At 44.7% G+C, this 20,626-nt stretch overlaps 1 protein-coding gene across 4 annotated transcripts in view; it reads right to left on the bottom strand.

The window, feature by feature from the left end:
* Nucleotides 1-20,626, bottom strand: part of GALM (galactose mutarotase (aldose 1-epimerase)) — a 58,837-nt gene that overhangs the window by 9,141 nt on the left and 29,070 nt on the right. For all 4 annotated transcript variants that reach the window (XM_015418064.1, XM_015418061.1, XM_015418062.1 and 1 more), the window contains exons 3-5: nt 15,506-15,660; nt 9,325-9,531; nt 637-718 (exon numbers count right to left, since the gene is read on the bottom strand). In XM_015418064.1, the coding sequence (XP_015273550.1) occupies nt 637-718; nt 9,325-9,531; nt 15,506-15,660 (444 nt within the window). The remainder of the gene's footprint in view (nt 1-636; nt 719-9,324; nt 9,532-15,505; nt 15,661-20,626) is intronic.

Consider the following 20,626-nt stretch of genomic DNA (forward strand, 5'->3'; position numbering starts at 1 on the left):
AGATCTCAGTTGTGTTGGAAACGACCTTTTACCCAAACTTAAGCTCTGGAGAGCTGCTACTAGTCAGAGAAGACACCAGCTACAAGGACCAATGTTCTCAATATAAGGCAGCTTCACGTGTCTCAGGTTTTCTACTATGTTTGTTTTCAAAATACTCAGCATAAACTGAGATAGTATCCAGAATATGTTCCAAACAACGATCCTGCTGCCTTGTATATTAGTGCATAAGAGCCAGATGAGAGGCAACAAAGGAAGAAAGGTTTGTCACAACGACTTTGAAATGAAATTCCAAACATCTAAAAGATGATGCCTTAAATGATGATTCCTTAAAACTTCATTATCATATAAGAATCTGAAATATTTTTCCAGGCCTGAATTTAAAGCACAGGAATACAGGTAAAAAACAGGTAGCACAATTTCTTTATGCAGCTTCAAAAAACAGTCCTATATTTTATAGTTTATTTTGTTTTGCTTTTTGCCTAAGCAAACAAAGGCTCAAAGCTAATTAGTACACATAGCCATGCACGGTTTTGAACTTGGGTGCTCTCCATGGAGGCCAGAATTACGGTGTTGACCATAGCAGCTTCTGAGAATATAGCTTTAGCTTTAAAAGCATGAATTTTCAGATTCACCAACCTGTAGGGATCTGAGTTTCATCCACAGGTAGATAAGAGTCTGCCTCTATAGTAAATTTATGGTCATAGATATTGGGTGACCCCTGAAAGATGCCAAAAGAAAAGCATACAGTCCAAAACCACAAAATTTTAGATTCCTGCTATCCACTGGAAGTTGTGGATACCACTGTGCTTTCAAATTAAAATGTTATGCCAGGTATACGTAAGAAAAGAGTAAGAGTCCAGTCGCACCTTAAAGACGAACAAGATTCGTGGTATAGTTTAATAAAGTTTTATTTATGGCCGAAGCGAGCAATAACATTTAAAGCACAACAGAATTAATAAATAGTAAGAACCCCTGTAAATAAAAAAGGTAAAGGAGCTTAAAACAGCAATAAGATTCATTTTAAAATTCTTAAGAAACAGGCAGTTAGCAGTAGGGTGATTGACATTTAACTTCCTGCATTATAGGTTTTTCTAATTCTTAAAACTAGCCATCCAGCAACACCTTAAAGACTAACAAGATTTGTGGCAGGGTATGAACTTTTGTGAGTCACTGCTCACTTCTTCGGATACAGCTAGAATGTGAGTCCATCTGTCCTGTATATTGGAAAGTGGGGTGATTTCAGATGCTAAATGATATTAGCAGGCAAATGGCAATAGCAGGTGTGATTGGATTAGGTGTGACTGGATTAGGTAATGATATGCAGAGAGGTAGTGGGCGTGGAGAAATCAGCATTGGTAATGAGACAGGAAACCCAGGTCTCATGGAATCACAGAGCTGGAAGGGGCCATACAGGCCATCTAGTCCAACCCCCTCTCGATTCAGTCCAGGTGGATGCATTATCTTGAGCTTCGTTATCAGTTACACTTCCACAGTCTCTCTTTCTAATCTCCCTCTTGGGTACGCATAAGAATTGCTTTGCTGAATCGGACCAAAGGCTCATCAGCATAACCTTCAAAACTCCATCCCCTACCATGGGACTGTTTGGGAAATGAAACCATAGACCCAAACAGACAATCATATCTCCAGAGCAACAAGTTTAAATTTCTCCTGAAGGAGCAGGTTTACAATTTACTATTACACCTTTTTTCTACAGATGGGTGTTTAGAATACAGGATATAGCACTTTAGTATACAGCGCTTATAAACCATTTAATCTGGTTTGCCAGTGGCAGTGCTTCCTTAAGAAGTGCAGTCTGCCTATATTGATCATGTCCTCTCCAAATTAGATTACTGTAATCTAGATTACTAGGTTATTGCCCTCAAAAGCCTAAATTAGTACAGAAAGCAGCAGCACATCAACAGCACGTTCTCCTTAATAATCTCCATTGGCTGCCTATTTGGCTGTGATCACACACAATAATCCACTTTCAATGCACTTTCCAACTGGATTTTGCCAGTTCACACAGTAAAATCCATCTGGAAAGTGCATTGAAAGTGGATTATTTAGTGTGTGTGACAGCAGCCTTAGTTTCAAATTCCAATTCAACATGCTGGTTTTACCCGAAAAAGGGGTAAAGATTTCCCTTGCTCAAAAGCTAGTCGAATCTGACTCTAGGGGGTGGTGCTTATGTCCGTTTCCAAGCCGAAGAGCCAGCGCTGTCCTAAGACTTCTCCGCGGTTATGTGGCCGGCATGACTAAATGCCGAGGCACACGGAATACTGTTACTTTCCCACCAAAGCGATACCTATTTATCTACTTGCAATTTCTTGCTTTCGAACTGCTAGGTTGGCAGGAGCTGGGGCCAGAGACGGGAGCTCACTCCATCACCGTGGCACTAGGGTCTTGAACGTCCGGTCTGCAGTTCAGCATCTTAACCTCTAAGCTACCGCAGCCCCTTTTTACTCAAAAGTCCTGCCTGTATACTGTGCTCAGCATTACTTTCAGGTCCTTCTTCATGTTAATCTGCCTTCGGAACTGAGGTGGGTAACCACAGAGGACAAGGCCTCTTTAGTGGCTGCCCACCAGCTTTGCAATTCCCCCCTTTTAAGAGTTTTCAGTGTCAGGCCAACTTGGGTTTTTTGTCTTTAATTTCAACTGGCTTTTAGTTAAGTTAATTTGGTTTCTTTGTCCCCCTTGATGATTTTTATTTTTTTAGTTTTACCTAAAAAAAAACCCAACAACAAATCACTGTTTGCTTTTAGTTCTTGCTATTGCCATTTTAGTTGCCTGGAACAGAGGTCCATTAGTGGCTATTAGATGGAACACTAATTCTGGGGTGGTGATGCTCTGTATTTCTGGTGCTTGGGGAGCAACAGTGGGAGGGCTTCTGGAGTTCTGGCCCCGCTGGTGCACCTCCTGATGGCACCTAGGTTTTGACCACTGTGTAACACAGAGTGTTGGACTGAATGGGCCATTGGCCTGATCTGACATGGCTTCTTATGTTCCTATGTTCTTAATTGTTTTACTTACTTTTTATTTTATTGTTCTGTAAACCGCCTCATGCACATTTTTGTGAAGAGTCAGTACAGAAATTTCTGAAATAATTCATTCAGCCGCCCTGAGCCACTTCAGCGGGAGGGCAGGATAAAATCTAATAAATAAATAAATAAATAAATTCACTTATTTATAAACATACTGTTCTCCCCAACAGGGATACAAAGCAACTTACAACATCATTCTCCCCTCTTTCTTCCATTTTATCCTCATGACAACCACCATGTGAGGTGGGTTAGACTGAGAGACTGACAGCGCAATCCTAAGCAGGTAAGAACATAAGAGAAGCCACTGTTGGATCAGGCCAATGGCCCATCTAGTCCAACACTCTCTCACACAGTGGCCAAAAATACCAGGTGCCATCAGGAGGCCCACCAGGGGGGCCAGGACACTAGAAGCCCTCCCACCGTTGCCCCCCCCAAGCACCAAGAATACAGAGCATCACTTGCCCCAGCCTGAGAGTTCCTATTTATACCTTGTGGCTAATAGCCACTGATGGACTCCTGCTCCATATCTATATATCTAATAGCCAAGTCGCCCCCTGGTGTGCGGATAGCTAAATCCGTGCACTTGGGGGCACCTGGGGGGAAGGGGGAGTTTTGTCCACACGTGGGGTGGTCCCCAGGTGTGCACAAAAATCCTAAATGTGGAAAAAAACCTCGGGGGGATGTTTAAATCCCCCCGAAACTCTGCGACCGCCGCTGCCCCCGCCGCTGCTTGGAAGGTGAGCGGCGAGCCAGGAAGGGGGGAAGGAAACCTCAAAGGGCCTGCCCAACCGCGCTTCCCAGAGACTCGGCAGTACGGAAAGAATCCTCTGAACGCGGAGGCTTTAACGCCCGACGCGGTGACTCAGGGGGAACAGGAGCTGCTGGAGCCTTATCCAGTCTGAGAGGAGCGAGCCAACACCAACGCCAGGTGCCGAAGAGGACCATACTTACTCAAGCTAGCGAAAGCAGCCCGCGAAAACCTCGAAACACCTCGTTCCCACGCCTGGGCAGCGATAGCCGAGTAACCTGGATGTATAAGCGACCCTCCCTTGAGGAATTAGAGAGGGTATCAGAACACGAGCCCAGACTGGATGAATGAGGGGAGATTGCATGAAATGCGCATGCGCGCTTCCTGGATGCGCAATGAGTCGACTTCTTCCCTCCCTCTCTGTCAGAGATTGGAATTCAGGCGCACGGGAAAGCCTCCCTTGGCGATGTGCACATGCGTGGCTGTTGTCGCCACTTCCTGTTGTTTCTTTTGCGTTCACTTCCGACAGTGACTCTGTGGAGTGTGTGAGTGAGTGGCGCATTGCGGGTGAAGGAGGTGGAATCTTCCCCATCAGGTGCGGTTCCAGTCCGGTGCAGGAGAAAGTAGTGGCCTCAGGGGAGCGGGGGAGAGTAGGCGCCTTCATCGAGACTCGCTTCAGTGGGGAGCTTTTTAGGAGCCGCCCGTTCACTTTTTTGCCTCAAGGTCTTCCTCCTCCGCCTTCTGACTTTGGAGCTCCGTTTGGAGCTCTGCCTCCCTCCCCAACCTCACCCCACGTGTATCGTGGGTCCACCCCTTGTGTATGTATATATCTAAACATACACAATGAAGAATACAATAAAAATGCCCCAGCCTGAGAGTTCCTATCTATACCTTGTGGCTCATAGCCACTGATGGACCTCTGCTCCATATGCTTATCTAATTCCCTTTTGAAGCCGTCCATGCTTGTAGCCGCCACCACTTCCTGTGGCAGTGAATTCCATGTGTTAATCACTCTTTGGGTGAAGAAGTACTTCCTTTTATCCGTTCTAACCCGACCGCTCTGCAGTTTCATGGAGTGCCCACGAGTTCTTGTATTGTGAGAAAGGGAGAAAAGTACCTCTTTCTCTACCTGCTCTTTCCCATGCATAATCTTATAAACCTCAATCATGTCACCCCTCAGTCGTCATTTCTCCAAGCTAAAGAGCCCTAAGCGCCTTAACCGTTCCTCATAGGGAAAGTGTTCCAACCCTTTTATCATTCGAGTTGCCCTTTTCTGCACTTTTTCCAAAGCTATAATATCCTTTTTAAGGTGTGGTGACCAGAATTGCACACAGTATTCCAGATGAGGTCGCACCATTGATTTATATAGCGGCATTATGATATTGGCTGATCTGTTTACAATACCCTTCCTAATAATCCCCAGCATAGCATTGGCCTTCTTTATTGCAGTCACACACTGTCTCGACATTTTCAGTGAGTTATCCACTACAACTCCAAGATCTCTCTCTTGATCAGTCTCTGCCAGTTCAGACCCCATCAACGTGTATTTATAGTTAGGATTTTTGGCTCCAATGTGCATCACCTTGCACTTGGCCACATTGAACCCCATTTGCCATGTTGACGCCCACTCGCCCAACTTTGACAGATCCCTTTGGAGTGCCTCACAATCCTCACTGGTTTTCACCACCCTGAACAACTTTGTATCATCCGCAAATTTAGCCACTTCACTGCTTACTCCCATCTCCAAATCATTAATGAACAAGTTAAAAAGCAGTGGACCAAGTACTGATCCCTGCGGTACCCCACTGCTTACCACCCTCCACTGAGAAAATTGCCCACCTACACTCACTCTCTGTTTTCTATGAACTAGCCAGTTTTTGATCCATAAAAGGACTTGTCCTTCTATCCCATGATTTTTGAGCTTACTTAGGAGCCTTTGATGAGGAACTTTATCAAAAGCTTTCTGGAAGTCAAGGTAAATAATATCTATTGGATCCCCCTTGTCCACATGTTTGTTCACCCCCTCAAAGAACATTAACAGGTTAGTGAGACAAGATCTTCCCTTACAGAACCCATGTTGAGTCTGCCTCAATAGGTTTTGTTCATCTATGTGCCTACTAATTCTTTCCTTAATAATGGTTTCCACCAATTTACCCGGTATCGACGTCAGACTGACAGGCCTGTAATTTCCCGGATCTCCTCTGGAACCCTTTTTAAAGATGGGAGTGACATTAGCTACCTTCCAATCCTCAGGAATGGAGGCAGATTTTAAGGAAAGATTACATATCTTTGTCAGGAGATCTACAAGTTCACATTTGAGTTCTTTCAGAACTCTCGGATGTATGCCATCTGGGCCTGGTGATTTTTCAGTTTTTAAGTTGTCTATCAGTTTTAGGACCTCCTCTCTCATCACCTCAATCTGACTCAGGTCTTCCAACACCCCTCCTGAAATCAGTGGTTCTGGAGTGGGCAAGCACTTCTCATCTTCCACAGTGAAGACGGAGGCAAAAAATGCATTTAGCTTCTCAGCCATTTCCCTATCATCCTTCAATACTCCTTTTACCCCTTGGTCGTCCAAGGGCCCCACTGCCTCCCTGGCTGGTTTCCTGTTTCTAATGTATTTGAAGAAAGTTTTATTGTTGGTTTTTACGTTTTTTGCTATATGCTCCTCATATTCCCTTTTTGCCTGCCTGACCTCAGACTTGCATTTTATTTGCCATAGCCTGTGTTCCGTTTTATCAGCCTCACTGTGACTAGCTTTCCACTGCTTAAAGGAATTCTTTTTACTTTTTACAGCCTCCATTACTCTGTTTGTTAACCATGCAGGCTTTTTCCTATACCTGTTTGTGCCTTTCCTAACCTGCGGAATATATATTTTTTGAGCTTCTAGGATCGTAGTTTTAAATAGATCCCAAGCTTCCCCAATTGTTTTGACCCTTTCTACTTTTCCTTTCAGTTTCCTCCCCACGTGTCCCCTCATATCAGAGAAATTACCCCTTTTAAAGTTAAAAATGGTTGTGTGAGTCTTTTTGGCCAATTCTCTATTTGTACAAATGATGAACTCAACAACATTATGATCACTGTTTCCAAGCGGTGCAATCACTTTTACATCTCTCACCAGGTCTTGAGTGTTACTTAGGACCAAATCAAGGATCGCCTCTCCCCTGGTAGGTTCCGTGACCATCTGCTCCATAGCACAGTCATTTAGAGTGTCTAGAAACTCAATCTCTTTTTCCCGACTAGAACACATATTGACCCAATCAATGTGTGGGTAGTTAAAATCACCTATTATTACACAGTGTTTTTGTCTAGTTGCTATCTTTAAGGCATTCATCATTTTATAATCCTCCTCTATCTTTTGATCTGGTGGGCGATAACAAACTCCCAGTGTTAAGTTTCCTTTTGGCCCCCCTATTTCAACCCATAGAACTTCCAGAAGCGAATCCAATTCACTTAGCCTCTCAATCTTTCTAGACTTTATACCCTCTCTGACATACAGAGCTACCCCACCTCCAACCCTTCCCCCCCTATCCTTCCGATATAATATATAACCGGGAATCACTGTGTCCCACTGATTTTCCTCATCCCACCAAGTTTCAGAAATACCCACAATGTCTATTTTTCCCTCCGACACCAAGCACTCCAACTCCCCGATTTTACCTCGGACACTTCTAGCATTTGTATAGAAACAGCTGTAATTTCCCTTACAAGTTAAGCCTGCATCCTTCCTCTTGCTATCTCGAGTCGTTGTCCGGCAGTCCATGTCACCAGCCATGGCCTCTGTGGACAATTTCAATCCACCTCCCTGTAGAAAAGCAACCGGTACCCCCTCACCTCTCTCAGATGAGCCAACCCGAACCAGAGACTTTTCATCTCCTGTCGGCTTTCCCCCAATATTCAGTTTAAAAGCTGCTCTGCCACCTTTTTGATTTTAAGTGCAGTGGGACATATCTAACAAGTCCCCGAGAGTCTTCTCCATGTGCCTAACTGACTGTCTCTGCTTCTTCAGGTCTGCCACCTTGGCCTCAAGGGAGCAAACTCGTTCCCTGAGAACTAGGAGCTCCTTGCACCGGGCACACACCCAAGACTTCTGTTCAGTGGGCAGATAGTCATACATGTGATGCTCCATGCAAAGCACTGGATAGCCCCCGACCCCCTGCTGGCATTCTGGCTTCATAATTGCTTTTCAAATAACAATTACATATAATCCCCCTTTTAAAACCCTTTGTATTTATGTGGTTCTCCTTGCAGAAGTCTACTTACCTCACTGGGAACCCAAGGAAACTAGGGCCCTGGCTTTCTGGCTCTTCGTGTGCTACTTACAGAGTACCTAGACCAAGAGCCCTGCCTTAAATAGAAGCTTCCCCCAGCAGAGGGTATGGCCAGCAGCTATTCAAATTCACCCAGGCACTCAATTACAGTCAAACAATGACCCTTTCACACCCTATCTCAAGCAGCCAGGACTCTGCAACAACTCACAACTCACCCACACACTCCCAAGCACAGTCCCCCCACACAGTACCCTCACCGCTAAATCACCTCAGCTGAAAGTAATTAAAAAACACTCACCCCTCTAGCAGCTCTATTTCCTGCTCCTTCTCAGAGCTCAGCCAGGTCTACTCGGAATCTAACTGAAGTCTACTCAGTTGGGCTTACTCCCAGGACAATATTTTTGGGATTGCCCTGTGAGTGACTACCCCAAACTTATTCAGCGAGCTTCCACAGGAGAGCAGCAATCCAAACCTAGGCCCCCCCAGAACCTAGTTTGACACTCTAACCATTTTCCCACACTAGCTCTCTGAACCTGAACTCCACAAGCTATATTCAGAATGCCCTTTTTAAAAATGGACCTTGCCATCATCACACACGCTCTGCTAATCTCCCAACTGGATCACTGCAACACCTTCAATGTGGGGCTGACCTTGGAGACAATTCGGAACCTTCAATTAGTGCAAGATGAGATCCAATGTAGCCCAGTGGTTACAGTGTTGGACTAAGACTGAGTCCAAATCCACAGCCATGATGTTCACTGAATAACCTTGGGGCCACTCAGTTTCTCCCACAGTTTAACCAACCTCACAGGGTTGTTGTGAGAATAAAATGGAAAGAGGACAAGACCTTTGTACACTACCTTGAGGTCCTCAGAGGAAAGGCAGAATAAATATGTGACAGAATGAATACAATGACCTAAATGTTGACAAGAATGAAGCAGATTCCTCCAATCTTGGTTCATTTGTGCTACTAGTTTGCTTCCTGACTACTCTTTTTAGATCTCTAAATGGCCTGGGCTTGGCACACTTAGGGAAGACCTACTCTCTACCCTTTAGGATCATGAGATGTAGCCAAAGTCCCTTATTTAAATAAAAACGGTCTGCTATGGCAGCAATGAAGAGGCTACAACAGTCAAGAAAAAAATCACGACAAGAAAAAGTGTGTTAGTGGATGAAGGAAATACAGCAATGAAGTATAAATTCCAGTGGTCAAGTTGTCCTGGCAGCATGTTGTAGTTAGAAAAGCTAAAAAGAATTCTCTTACCTGACCAGCAAGATTGAAGTAGGCATGGTTTGTCAGATTGACTGGTGTCGTCTTACTGCTTTGAGCTCTGTAATTTATCGTTAGCTCCCCACTGTTCAGAGTATACGTTACCCACACTTTCAGCTCTCCAGGATATCCCTCCTCACCATCTGGGCTTACTCTGAAAAAACGTACACCATCTGACAGCACTTCAGGGGCCCAGACAGCCTGCAATACATTTTTGTTAACAAGCTTATTAAAAATTTTCTCCTCATCTCCCCCATGGACTTGCCATACCTATGAGTACACATTATGCCCAAACACTCATGTATTATAATCACAGCTATCTGGGGCTTTAAATGCTACTGAGAAGGGAGGCTTTTCTCTGCAACACTGGGCTGTACTGTTCTCTCATTCTCCCAGCAGCCCCCTGAAGTCTCCCCGAAATGACTTTTGGGAGCCAGAAAGCCTTGTGCATAAAATGCGACGGAATACAAGAAGCTGAAGTGAAGAAGGGGGATTTGGGCCACAGGGTCCCCTCTACCCTCTTGTGTCAGTCAAGCCTCTTGCATCAAAAGAAACTCTGCCAATGGAACAGTAAAGAGAAGTAATGTCTCCCAATGCCCCTCCCATCACTGCAGCCCCAAATGCCTTACAATGTTCTGTCCAAGAGTTTTCCACAACTCCTAGTACCAACTTTTCAGAAGTTTGGGGGGCTGCCCAGGGAAGTGGGAGAGATCCACATTCACAAGCCCCATTGTGCTTGCAGTTCAGAAGATACAAGCCAGCAGGGCTATTTTTGGGCAGGAACACACAGGAACGGAGTTCCTGCTGGCTCCCAAGTTGGCCACGCCCAGCAGGAACTCAGTAGCATAATAGGCCACACCCAACAGCAGAAACCCATTAGGATTGGCTACAATTGGGGGGGTGTGGCCTAACATGCAAAGGAGTTCCTGCTTCAAAAAAAAAGCCCTGGGTTTTGTCAACAAACAAGGTAAAGAGAATAAGAAGCAAAAGGTGGGTGTGGCTGGGTGACCACACGTCTGGCAACACGGGGGTGTGGCCTAATATGTGAATTAGCTGTGCTGTCAGGGGTGTGGCCTATTATGCTAATGGGTTCCTGCTGGGCTTTTTCTACAAAAAAAGCCCTGCAAGCCAGTATGGACTAGAAAACAATAGTGGTTTGCACAAGTTAAACAAACTCTTGTGAAACTACATTAACATTTTCAGTCTCATCTAAAACTTTGTATAACAAGGGCTGAAGCAGATGCAAGCCCTAAGCAAACTTCTTATTGCTACTAGGATTGTACCCAGAGCAATCCCTGAATGTTCACTTTCTTCATTACCCTCCACAGTTTCCCCAAGGACTGTGGCCAAGACTGGGAAAGCAGAGGCATACGGAAGCATGAGTAGTTGGCACGTTTCTGTTTATTAGAAAGGCCAGCATTCAAATGGTTGCCACAGAGATGCTGGGAGGTTATTAAAGGAGACAGCTGAGATAACCTACTCCCAGCAGCCACTACAAAAATCTACTCCCAGCAGCCACTACAAATTAAAACCTGTAACAGCAAAGGGACCAAATGGGCAAAGATTCATGCAGGCTGGGGCTGTGTAGTTTTTCTCTTTATTGTTGGGCCACGGGAAACTCACCTGCCACAATACTACTTTCCTCTGCCTAAAATTTCAAATCCTAGATTTTAAAATGTGGCAGAATGGTTTGTGCCTGTCACAAATATAAAAATATATACTGTGGCTGCAATGCTTTTTGAGAGATGGTTGGGTAACCTGCAGTTCCACAAAATAGAAGGAAATCTTTTTCCACAGTATTTATTTATTATTTGATTTCTAGCCCACCCTCCCTGCACAGCAGGCTCAGGGCCGGTTAAAACAGACAATGAAACAATAAGATAAATACAATAAGATAAATTGTAACAAAAACAATAAGATAAATAAGATAAATATATATATATATATATATATGGCTTTTTTTGTAGAAAAAGCCCAGCAGGAACTCATTAGCATAATAGGCCACACCCAACAGCAGAAACTCATTAGCATATTAGGCCGCACCCCTGACAGAAGGGAAGGGAAAGCACCTTTGGCATGCCCGGGCACTCTCCAGGCCTTCCCTCTGTAGCCATGCACGCAGAGGTTTTGGCTGTAGTGCATGGGCATGGCCAACTCTGAAGTGGGCATGGCCAACTCTGAAGCCAGCCGGAATTCTGTTCCTGTGCGTTCCTGCCCAAAAATAGCCCTGTATATATATATATATATATATACACACACACACCCATCTAAAACAGTCGTTAAAAACCAATATAATATCAGACAACTACACCATTATATGACGATCCTGAAGCATGCACCCACAGATTTTTTTTTATTATTATTATTTTTAAAGTGGGTAGCCAAGAAAAAACGGGCCAGGCCCTGACTTGGACAATTCAGGAAAGTCTGATCTCACCAGATCTTGGAAGCTAAGCAGGGCTGACTCTGGCAAGTACTTGGATGGGAGACCTCCTTGGAACACCAGCAGGAGGCAGGGGCAGGCTTTACTCAGCCACCTCTCTGAATATCCTTCAGGCCCCCAGTAGGGGTCAGTCACCAGAGGTCGCCATGACGTCCGGGTGCATACACATGCGCATGCACACACACAGAAAAGAACAAAAAGAAAAAGAAAAAAGAAAAAACGGGCCAGAATAGTATAAAGTAGAGCAGGGAAGAGTAGGGCAGGGGAGGCCAATGCAGATGGAATTCTGCCACCGCAATTCCGCCGCCTGGTGGAACATCTCTGTTTTACAAGCCCTGCGGAACTGTATTAAGTCCCTCAGGGCCCTGATCTCACTTGGGAGAGTATTCCACCAGGCCAATGCCAGGGCTGAAAAAGCCCAGGCTCTGGTTGAGGTTAAGCAGATGTCTTTCAGGCCAGGGAACACCAGGAGAGGTCCATATTGGGAGAGACGGTCCTGCAGACAGTACGTGTAAGACATAAGTGATGCATATACGATACTGAACCACACACAGTATTTTATACTGGAACTCTGTGAAACAGGCCATGGTACAAGCCAATACACTCACAGAAAAAGGCAATTCTTCAGCAGATTAGTTTTAACTGATCACCAAAGGCCCCGTGATTTAAACCCATTATCAGGCACGGTTCAAGTTCTTCTTACCTTTAAGGCTCTTAAGGGCTTGAGGTCAGAGTGCTTGAAGGACCACCTTCTCCTTTACTGTTCAACCCACCAGTTAAGATCTGCCTCCCAAACCCTGTTCCCTGTGGACCCCCCCCCCCACCTGCAGAGGTCAGGCATCTATTTTTATGTTATTCATCATCTTCTTTATTATTTATTTTCATTTATAGACTGCCTTACTCACAGGGATTCAAGGCAGATTACAAGAATGATAAAAAACAACAACTTTTCAGTCAATGAGAAAGCAAAATACAAAATATTATAGTCAGGGGTTGTTTCGTAGAAAAAGAGCTAGGGGAACTCATTAGCATAACTCATTAGCATATGCCACACCCCTGACATCACTGGAAGTGTGTCATAAGGCCACACCCCCTGACATCTCCAGAAGTGTGTCATAAGGCCACACACCCCGCCCCCAACGGTCCCGGCCGCCGCCGGCCTTGCAGCTCCACTGCCGAGCCCCATGAGGGGCCCGGCGGTGGACCTGCAAGACCAGCGGGAGTGCAAGGAAGCCCCGCGAAGGCCCTCCCTGGCCCCAGACAGGCAGGGGTGGGGAGAGGCAGGGAGGAAGCAACTTACCCTCCCTCTTCTCCTGCCTCCTCCTGGCTAAATGAGGGCCAGAAGCGGGGCGGCCGGAAGCAGGGGGCGGGGCTTCGTCATGTGCCCCGCCCCCATACCTCACCCGGGGGAACTGCGATCCCCCACGATCCCCCCCGAAATGACCTCTGATTATAGTATCAGTCACTCAGTAAGCACATTACAAGATTAGCAACCAGAGATGGGGCCATTTCAGTGGTGGTACCAAGCCTATGGAATATCTCTCCCACCCCCCAGGCTGGCCTGGTGCCTACTTTACTATACTTTAGGTGCCAGCCCAAAATATTTATTCTTGCCACATTAACCAAGAAGTTCCATCACCATCACCATTTTTTATTTTTTGCTTTTACACTGAAGACTGTTTTATTAACAGCATTTTGGGCTTCTGATGGTTCATCTTATTATTTTTATGCTCCTGGTTTGCTTTAATGTTGACTATTTTTACATTTTAATAATTTTATTGCATAGTTTTTGCTTTGTGGGCTGCTTTGAACAGGTCTCTGGAGAGATGGCACATACTACAGGGCTTTTTTTCTGAGGGAACATGCTGGAACGGAGTTCCGGAACCTCTTCGACAACATTCTCTTTAAAATGTTTAAAGGTTCATGAGTTTTCACTATACAGATTGAAAACTTAATTTCCATCTTGAAAAGAAAAAAAAAGCCCTGCACATAAATTTTATAAATAAATAGATATTGTTGGGTTGTAATCCTGATTGGTAAAACCTGGGCAGCTTGGTACTCTCAGAAGCATAGGTCTGAAAACACTTCAAAGTATCTCATAAATTCCGATTCTTTGTGTAAGCTAGAATGACTGAAGTTTTCATGTACTCATCCACCTAAAGATCAATTATTAAACTGCTATCAAACATATTTCAGCTTTTAAAGAAATATCCAGGGCTATTTTTGGGCAGGAACGCACAGGAACGGAGTTCCGGCTGGCTTCCAAGTTGGCCACGCCCAGCAGGAACTCATTAGCATAATAGGCCACACCCAACATCAGGAACTCATTAGGATTGGCTACAATAGGGGTATGTGGCCTAAAATACAAAGGAGTTCCTGCTACAAAAAAGCCCTGGGTTTTGACAACAAACAAGGTAAACAGAATAAGAAACAAAAGGTGGGTGTGGCTGGATGAGCACACTTCTGGTAACATGGGAATGCGGCCTAATGTGCTAATGAGCTGTGCTGTCAGGGGTGTGGCCTAATATGCTAATGAGTCTCTGCTGTTGGGTGTGGCCTATTATGCTAATGAGTTCCTGCTGGGCTTTTTCTACAAAAAAGCCCTGGAAATATCTATTTTAATTAGTTAATAAAATTAATATCTTAATCATGCTATTAGACAATTAATTACAGTTATGTGTTAAACAGTGTAATTGTATTGGGGAACTAATTTTAACGTAAAAATAGTGCCACAGTTTGATGAGTATGGATGCTTTGAATAGACCAGAACTCAATGAGGCAGACAAATTAATATTAGAAGAATTGAAAGTTGGATCCTGGTCACACTACACAGAGATATGATCAGATGAGTATGCACAGAAACTGTATTGTCTGTTATGTCGACCAGCTTACAAGTTCTATAAAAAGCCAGCCAAGATATTCAGTTCATTTCGAAGCATTTCCTGTCCATCTTCACAGTTGCCTTAGAACTCAGGTTAAATAGGTTTGGTCTTATCACAGGAAGCTTAGAGGACAGGAAGTTTAAAGGATACACTTTTAAAAAATTAGTTTCAGAGTGGCCCACCACAGGTACTTCCATGCCGAGTTTGATGTTTCTCTGTAACTGCATTTCTAGTAGGATAAGTTGGCTGTTCTATACTGTTCTGTACTTAAATATGCTATAACTTGCTTAGGTCTGCATACTTTTGGGAATGCCTCTCTGCTTCCCATTATGATCCCACCCATTTTAAAGATCTAAGGTGGCCCCTACTCAGAGTCCCTTCTCAGCAAAGCTTTCTCTGCGTTGGCATCATTCCCATGGGATCTGTTATTACAGGCACACGTTCCAATCTATCCCTGCAGATATTTTGTAAGCAGTGCAAAACATTTTTCCTTAGGTAGGCCTTTAAATAAATGCTAAGTATGTGGCTTTTACTACTGTGTGATTTTATATTTGGGGAATATTTTGGATGAAATATTCAGATGATTTTGTCTGCTTTATTGTAAACCATCTAGAAATCAGGTGTGGTAGCCTTTTAAAATAAGTAGAATCTGAGTGAGCATATGCGTGAATCTATAAATAAAACAAGTAATATAAAAGGCTAACTTGTACAGACAGACCTTGAGTTTGAGCCAATTGTTTTATTCCATTCTGCTGAAGACAGAGCCTTCCTCTATCATTGGTGAGACAAAAGATCCAACCCTCTGTTTTAGTATATTGCTGTCTGTCAGTTTGATCATGAGCACATCTACCTTGTCAAATCCTTTTATTCCACCATGCAAGCTGTTGGGTCCATTGTTGATGGCCAAGTGATACTCCTTTCCTTCCACCACAAATTTCCCTTGGGCAATTCTATTTGCGACCCGTCCTATAACAGCTCCAAAATAGGGATGCTTCTTGATGTATCCTGAACAAAATAAAATAAGATTTAAAAAGGGAATGTAAATGTTTTAAAGTTGTTTATATATCAGAGCATGAGGCTAGGTAAGGGTTTCTTTTAAAAAAGGGATACGGACTGTACCCCCTCCACACCTATACTTCAGCTATGAGCAATCCCTTATGGAAACAGTGTTCCCTTCTGGATACAGACCAGGAGCTCCAAAGTCCATTCAGACTCTTACACTCAAGTACGTCTCCATGAATTTCAATTGCAGAAACAGCTTCATACATACAAATAGGACATGTGTACACAGACCTCCTGCTTCCTCCACTGAGCTGGAATTCCAGAATAAATTTTCTAAAAAAGCACATGTCAAGAAAACCAACAATTTGAAAATTCTGGAAACAAGTGGGGATCTGCAGTACTCACGGGGGGGGGGGGGTCTCTCTCCCCTCTCAGTTTTCTGCCCCTCTCACTAATGGCAACGTTGCTGGGACTGCTGCAGCTCCTCTCCACCACCACCAATAGCAAAACTGTCAGGCTCACTGTGGCTCCCCCACACATACACGATAAATCATTATGTACCATCCATACCAAGAATAAAGAGCATCACTTGCCCCAGAGTTCCTATCTATACCTTGTGGCTAATAGCCACTGTTGTACAAATAGTTTGAGTCCTGCCCAGCAGAGGCCTAGTGTGAACATAAGAGAGCGTAAGAGAAGCCAATATTGGATCAGGCCAATCGCCCATCCAGTCCAACACTCTGTCACACAGTGACCAAAAATACTACGTGCCATCAGGAGGTCTATCAGTGGGGCCAGGACACTAGAAGCCCTCCCACTGTTGCCCCCCCCAAGCACCAAGAATACAGAGCATCACTTGCCCCAGACCGAGAGTTCCTATCTATACCTTGTGGCTAATAGCCACTGATGGATCTCTGCTCCATATGTTTATCCAATTCCCTCTGGTACATCCTTGGCAGGTGCTTCTACAGTGCTGGGTCCTCCCTGGTCCCACTCAGCCACTGACCTCAGCTCCTCAGGCTCGTCCCCTGAGGATTCTGAGTCAGATTCACTGAACTGGCTGAAGGGGGTCATGACAGCCCCCAAAACATGGGTATGGTATTCAAGTAGTCAGATGCATGTGTTTATGACCACAAAGAACATCCTAAAAATTCACATTATCTGGCATTCATCACCATCTGGTATTCCTTTGGGGGGGGGATGTCATCCACATCAGGAAATAGAGAACATGATATTTCCAAGAACAGGGAAATAGTCAAATCTGAATAAGGAGATGCATTAGAGCAGGCCTCGGTTCCTGCCGGAGCGCACCGGAGCACCGCTCCGCCAGTCAGGAGCCCAGGGGGCAGACACATAAGTCCCGCCCCCTGCTCCCACCAGCCATCAGTTGGGCAACCGTGGGGGGGGGCAAAATGGCCTGATATCATGTTCTTTTTCCAGTGTGGGGTGTGTGTGGGGCAATGGAAGCTGAGTGATAGGGTCTCTCCAAGTGATTGCCAGAAGTGAGATGCGTCCTGGTCTTGTGTCTTACAGATAATCTTACAAATAGTCCTTTGCATTTATATCATGCTTTCAACTTTAAAAGGATCATAATGCTGATTGTGTGAACTTAGGCAAATCATGAGAGGTAGAGCAGGAAGGGTTGCATCAGTGCTTAGTTCTTGTGGCCCTTTCTTACACGCCCAGGGAAATGCTGATTGCCACTTTGGGACCAGGAAGCAATTTTTCTCCAGGCCAGTTTGGCCCCCAGTGATCCTGGAGGTTTTTTTTTAAAATCATATTCTGGGCATGGAACAGGGGTCACTGGGGTGTGTGGGGGGTATTGGTGAATTTTCTGCATTGTGCAGGGGGTTGGACTAGATGACCCTAGAGGTCCCTTCCCACTCTATGAGTCTATGATTCTATAATTCACCCAGGCTGGCTGTGGGTACGCCAGCACCTCTGTCAGGCAGAAGCGCCTGAGATCCTCCCCCTCCCCTTTTCCTTCGCCCGACTTGGAGGTGAAGGGAAGGGAGAGGGGGGAAAGAATGGATCCCAGGTGCTTCTGCCTGTCAGAGGGGCTGGTGCACACTTCCGGTGATGTCAGGGGGTGTGGCATATGCTAATAAGTTATGCTAATGAGCTCCTGCAGCTCTTTTTCTACGAAATGACCCCTGCATTAGAGTATCCCCATTGGTCTTTATAGGAAGGCTCTGAATCTGCTTCCACCTTGCCAGGCCTAAGAGGGAGAACTGGGTAGATGATCCCTCCTATCTGTTAAAATTATATCGGTATTTTTAGATTATACTTCTAACTTTTGCATTTATCATCTTGGTTGCTTGCCATTTTGCAGACAATGATGAAGAGTGGAATTTAAAAAAAACAGAAATAAAACTTAGAACAAGATCAGTGTAACATTTACAATTATAGTTGCAGACCCAAAGAAGTTCACAAATTTCACAGCTTAAATAGTGGTTCAAAAAACCCAGCCTTTGGTGTACTAATTGTAACAACTGTTCTTGGATGTTTTCCCCAAGAGCAATCATTACAAACGGCATTACATCCATATTGAAGTAGTACAATCTAATCTCAGTAGGTCTGCCCTGCCTCTCTGGGAAAAGAGCCAACTGGGTTTTTCCCCACTGTGGTGCACAGGCCTCGTGAGGAAGACAATTGCTTCCTTTCTGCAGTGGAAACAGGAGGGGGAGAGCTACAAAGGAGCGGCTGTTAACAAGAAGAGCAATTAGCGCTAGATCAGCCCCAGACTTTACAGAGGAATAGCCTGTTCTCTGTGGCATTGAACATCAGCTAAGCAGAGTTTATGTAACAGCTAGGGACGTGCAATATTTTTTTCAGTTGGTACTTTTTGGACCCGGTACGATACTTGGATCCGGGATTTTTCGAAAATCCTGAATTTTTCCAGGTCCAATAGACCTGAGAAGAAAAAGACTAATTTTAAAAAAATCCTGGGGCTAGCAGAAAGCTGAGCCGGCAGGGAGCAATCTGCTCCCTGCAGGCACAGCCGATCCCGGCTGTGCTCGCTTCTCTTGCAGTACAATTTCAACCAGGCTGCAGGAGAAGCCAGCGCAAAGCCTTTGCGGGGAGCAATCTGCTTTCAGAGGCACAGCAGATCCTGGGACTGGCTCCTTCTGCAGCCCAGTTTAAACTTTAAAGGGATTGCAGTAGAACCCCAACAAACAGCTGCTCCCACCTCTCCACTGTTTTCAGATCTACCTGGTAAACTCAAATATATTTGGGATTTTTTTGGGATTTCCCCCCAGTTTTCCTGAGAAAACCCAGATACATTTGGGATGCTGAAATCTACCCAAAAAATACCAGTAAAGTATTTTTCGGGTAGATTTTCAGCTTAGGTAGTTCCAAATTCACACCCCTAGTAACAGCGCATGCCAGACTCTCAGATGCTGTGGTCATGGAGGAAGAGCATGGGAAACACTGACTGGAAACAATACCGGTGGGGGAGCAGAAAACTGTAGCCTAAGGAATAAGAAACATTTGCACTACTGTCCACAGGGATATTTCAGCCTCTCTGTTAGGAAGTCTCCCTACAGTTCTGTTTACACAAATGGTTATCTTGAGACAGTAACTCCTGAATCCACTTGAAGCTCTAATTTATTTAAAGGCTTCAGCAGCGAATCAGACATTGAATTCATCTTGTTTGCTATGTAATTTTGAGGCCTGGTCTTCCACTGAGGAACTTAAGCAAGGTTGCCAAATTCCAGGTGGAAACTGGAGAACTCCCAGAATTATAACTGATCTCCAGTCTACAGAGATCAGTTCCCCTGGAGAAAATGGCTGTTTTGGAGGGTGGACTCTATGGCATCCTCCCCTCCCTTGGCTCCACCTCCCAAATCTCCAGGAATGTCCCAACCTGGAGTTGTCAACCCAAACCTTAAGGATGCTTTAACATCACAGCTCTCCTGTGGAGCATATTAAGTGACACACACATACAAACACCTTTCCATGTGGTGCACTGTTTCTCCTAACCCATCCTATTCAGATAGTTGCATTTCAAGCAGTTTCCCCTACCAACCTGTTCAACAGGTGAACTGGGATGCAGCAACTTGGGGATGGAATTCCCAGTTCTCACAGAATCCTCCAACCTACCTGAAAAACAGCCCAGACATAACAGTCTCTGAATCTCAACTGTATACCAGGCTTCATGAGGCAGGAGCGCGTACACTAAAGGGAAGTACGAAACTGACCACAGTCTTGCTGACATGGTTAGTTCCTTTATTTGCATGAGAGACAAACAAACCACACCAACACCAACTTCAGACACTTCAACTGAAAAGCGTTGAAGAAGAATGTCATACAGAACATTGGCATCTGGCATTCAGGTCCTTGACAAATGAGACTGAATCATCATTAATTTAAATATACTACATTTATTTCCAAAGCCAGAACAAGATAGTTTCAAAGTTCTAAAATTATTAAAATTGCTAGAAGTGCACTTAGAATATGAGAACAAAGTAGTCAGATATGCTTGTGTATTAGGATACCCAGTTTCTATAAGTTCTGTAGAACGTTGTCATTTGCTGAAACCGCAAGAAGAGTTGCTGGGATCCACGTAACGCACATACGTACAGATTACCATCCCCAGCTGCAGTTTCTACCTTCCCCAATGATACTGAATGCCACTGGTTTCGCTCCCAACATCCATGAGACACTTCTGGTGGGGCACAGGAAGACTATGGCAGGAAGGAAAGGGGCGGGGCGAGATCTGAAATGTCCCACGACACAATGGGCACACTTTGTATGTTGACCAATCTCACCAAAAATTACCACTACTGGAATGGTTAAGAAAAGATGGTTAAAAATCACAGGATTTTTGGATACAGTTTTAAAATCAGTTCAGTCAATCTACAAATGGAGCACTTCCTGAAAAGTAGCATGTTGATTGCTAGTGCAGGTCATTCCAGTGGTCAAGATATTCATGCCATATGAACCAATGATTAAAAAGCTGAAAGTC

This window comes from Gekko japonicus, unplaced genomic scaffold, assembly GCF_001447785.1.
Source record: "Gekko japonicus isolate JY-2015 unplaced genomic scaffold, Gekko_japonicus_V1.1 scaffold1394, whole genome shotgun sequence".
NCBI classification, from domain to species: domain Eukaryota; kingdom Metazoa; phylum Chordata; class Lepidosauria; order Squamata; family Gekkonidae; genus Gekko; species Gekko japonicus.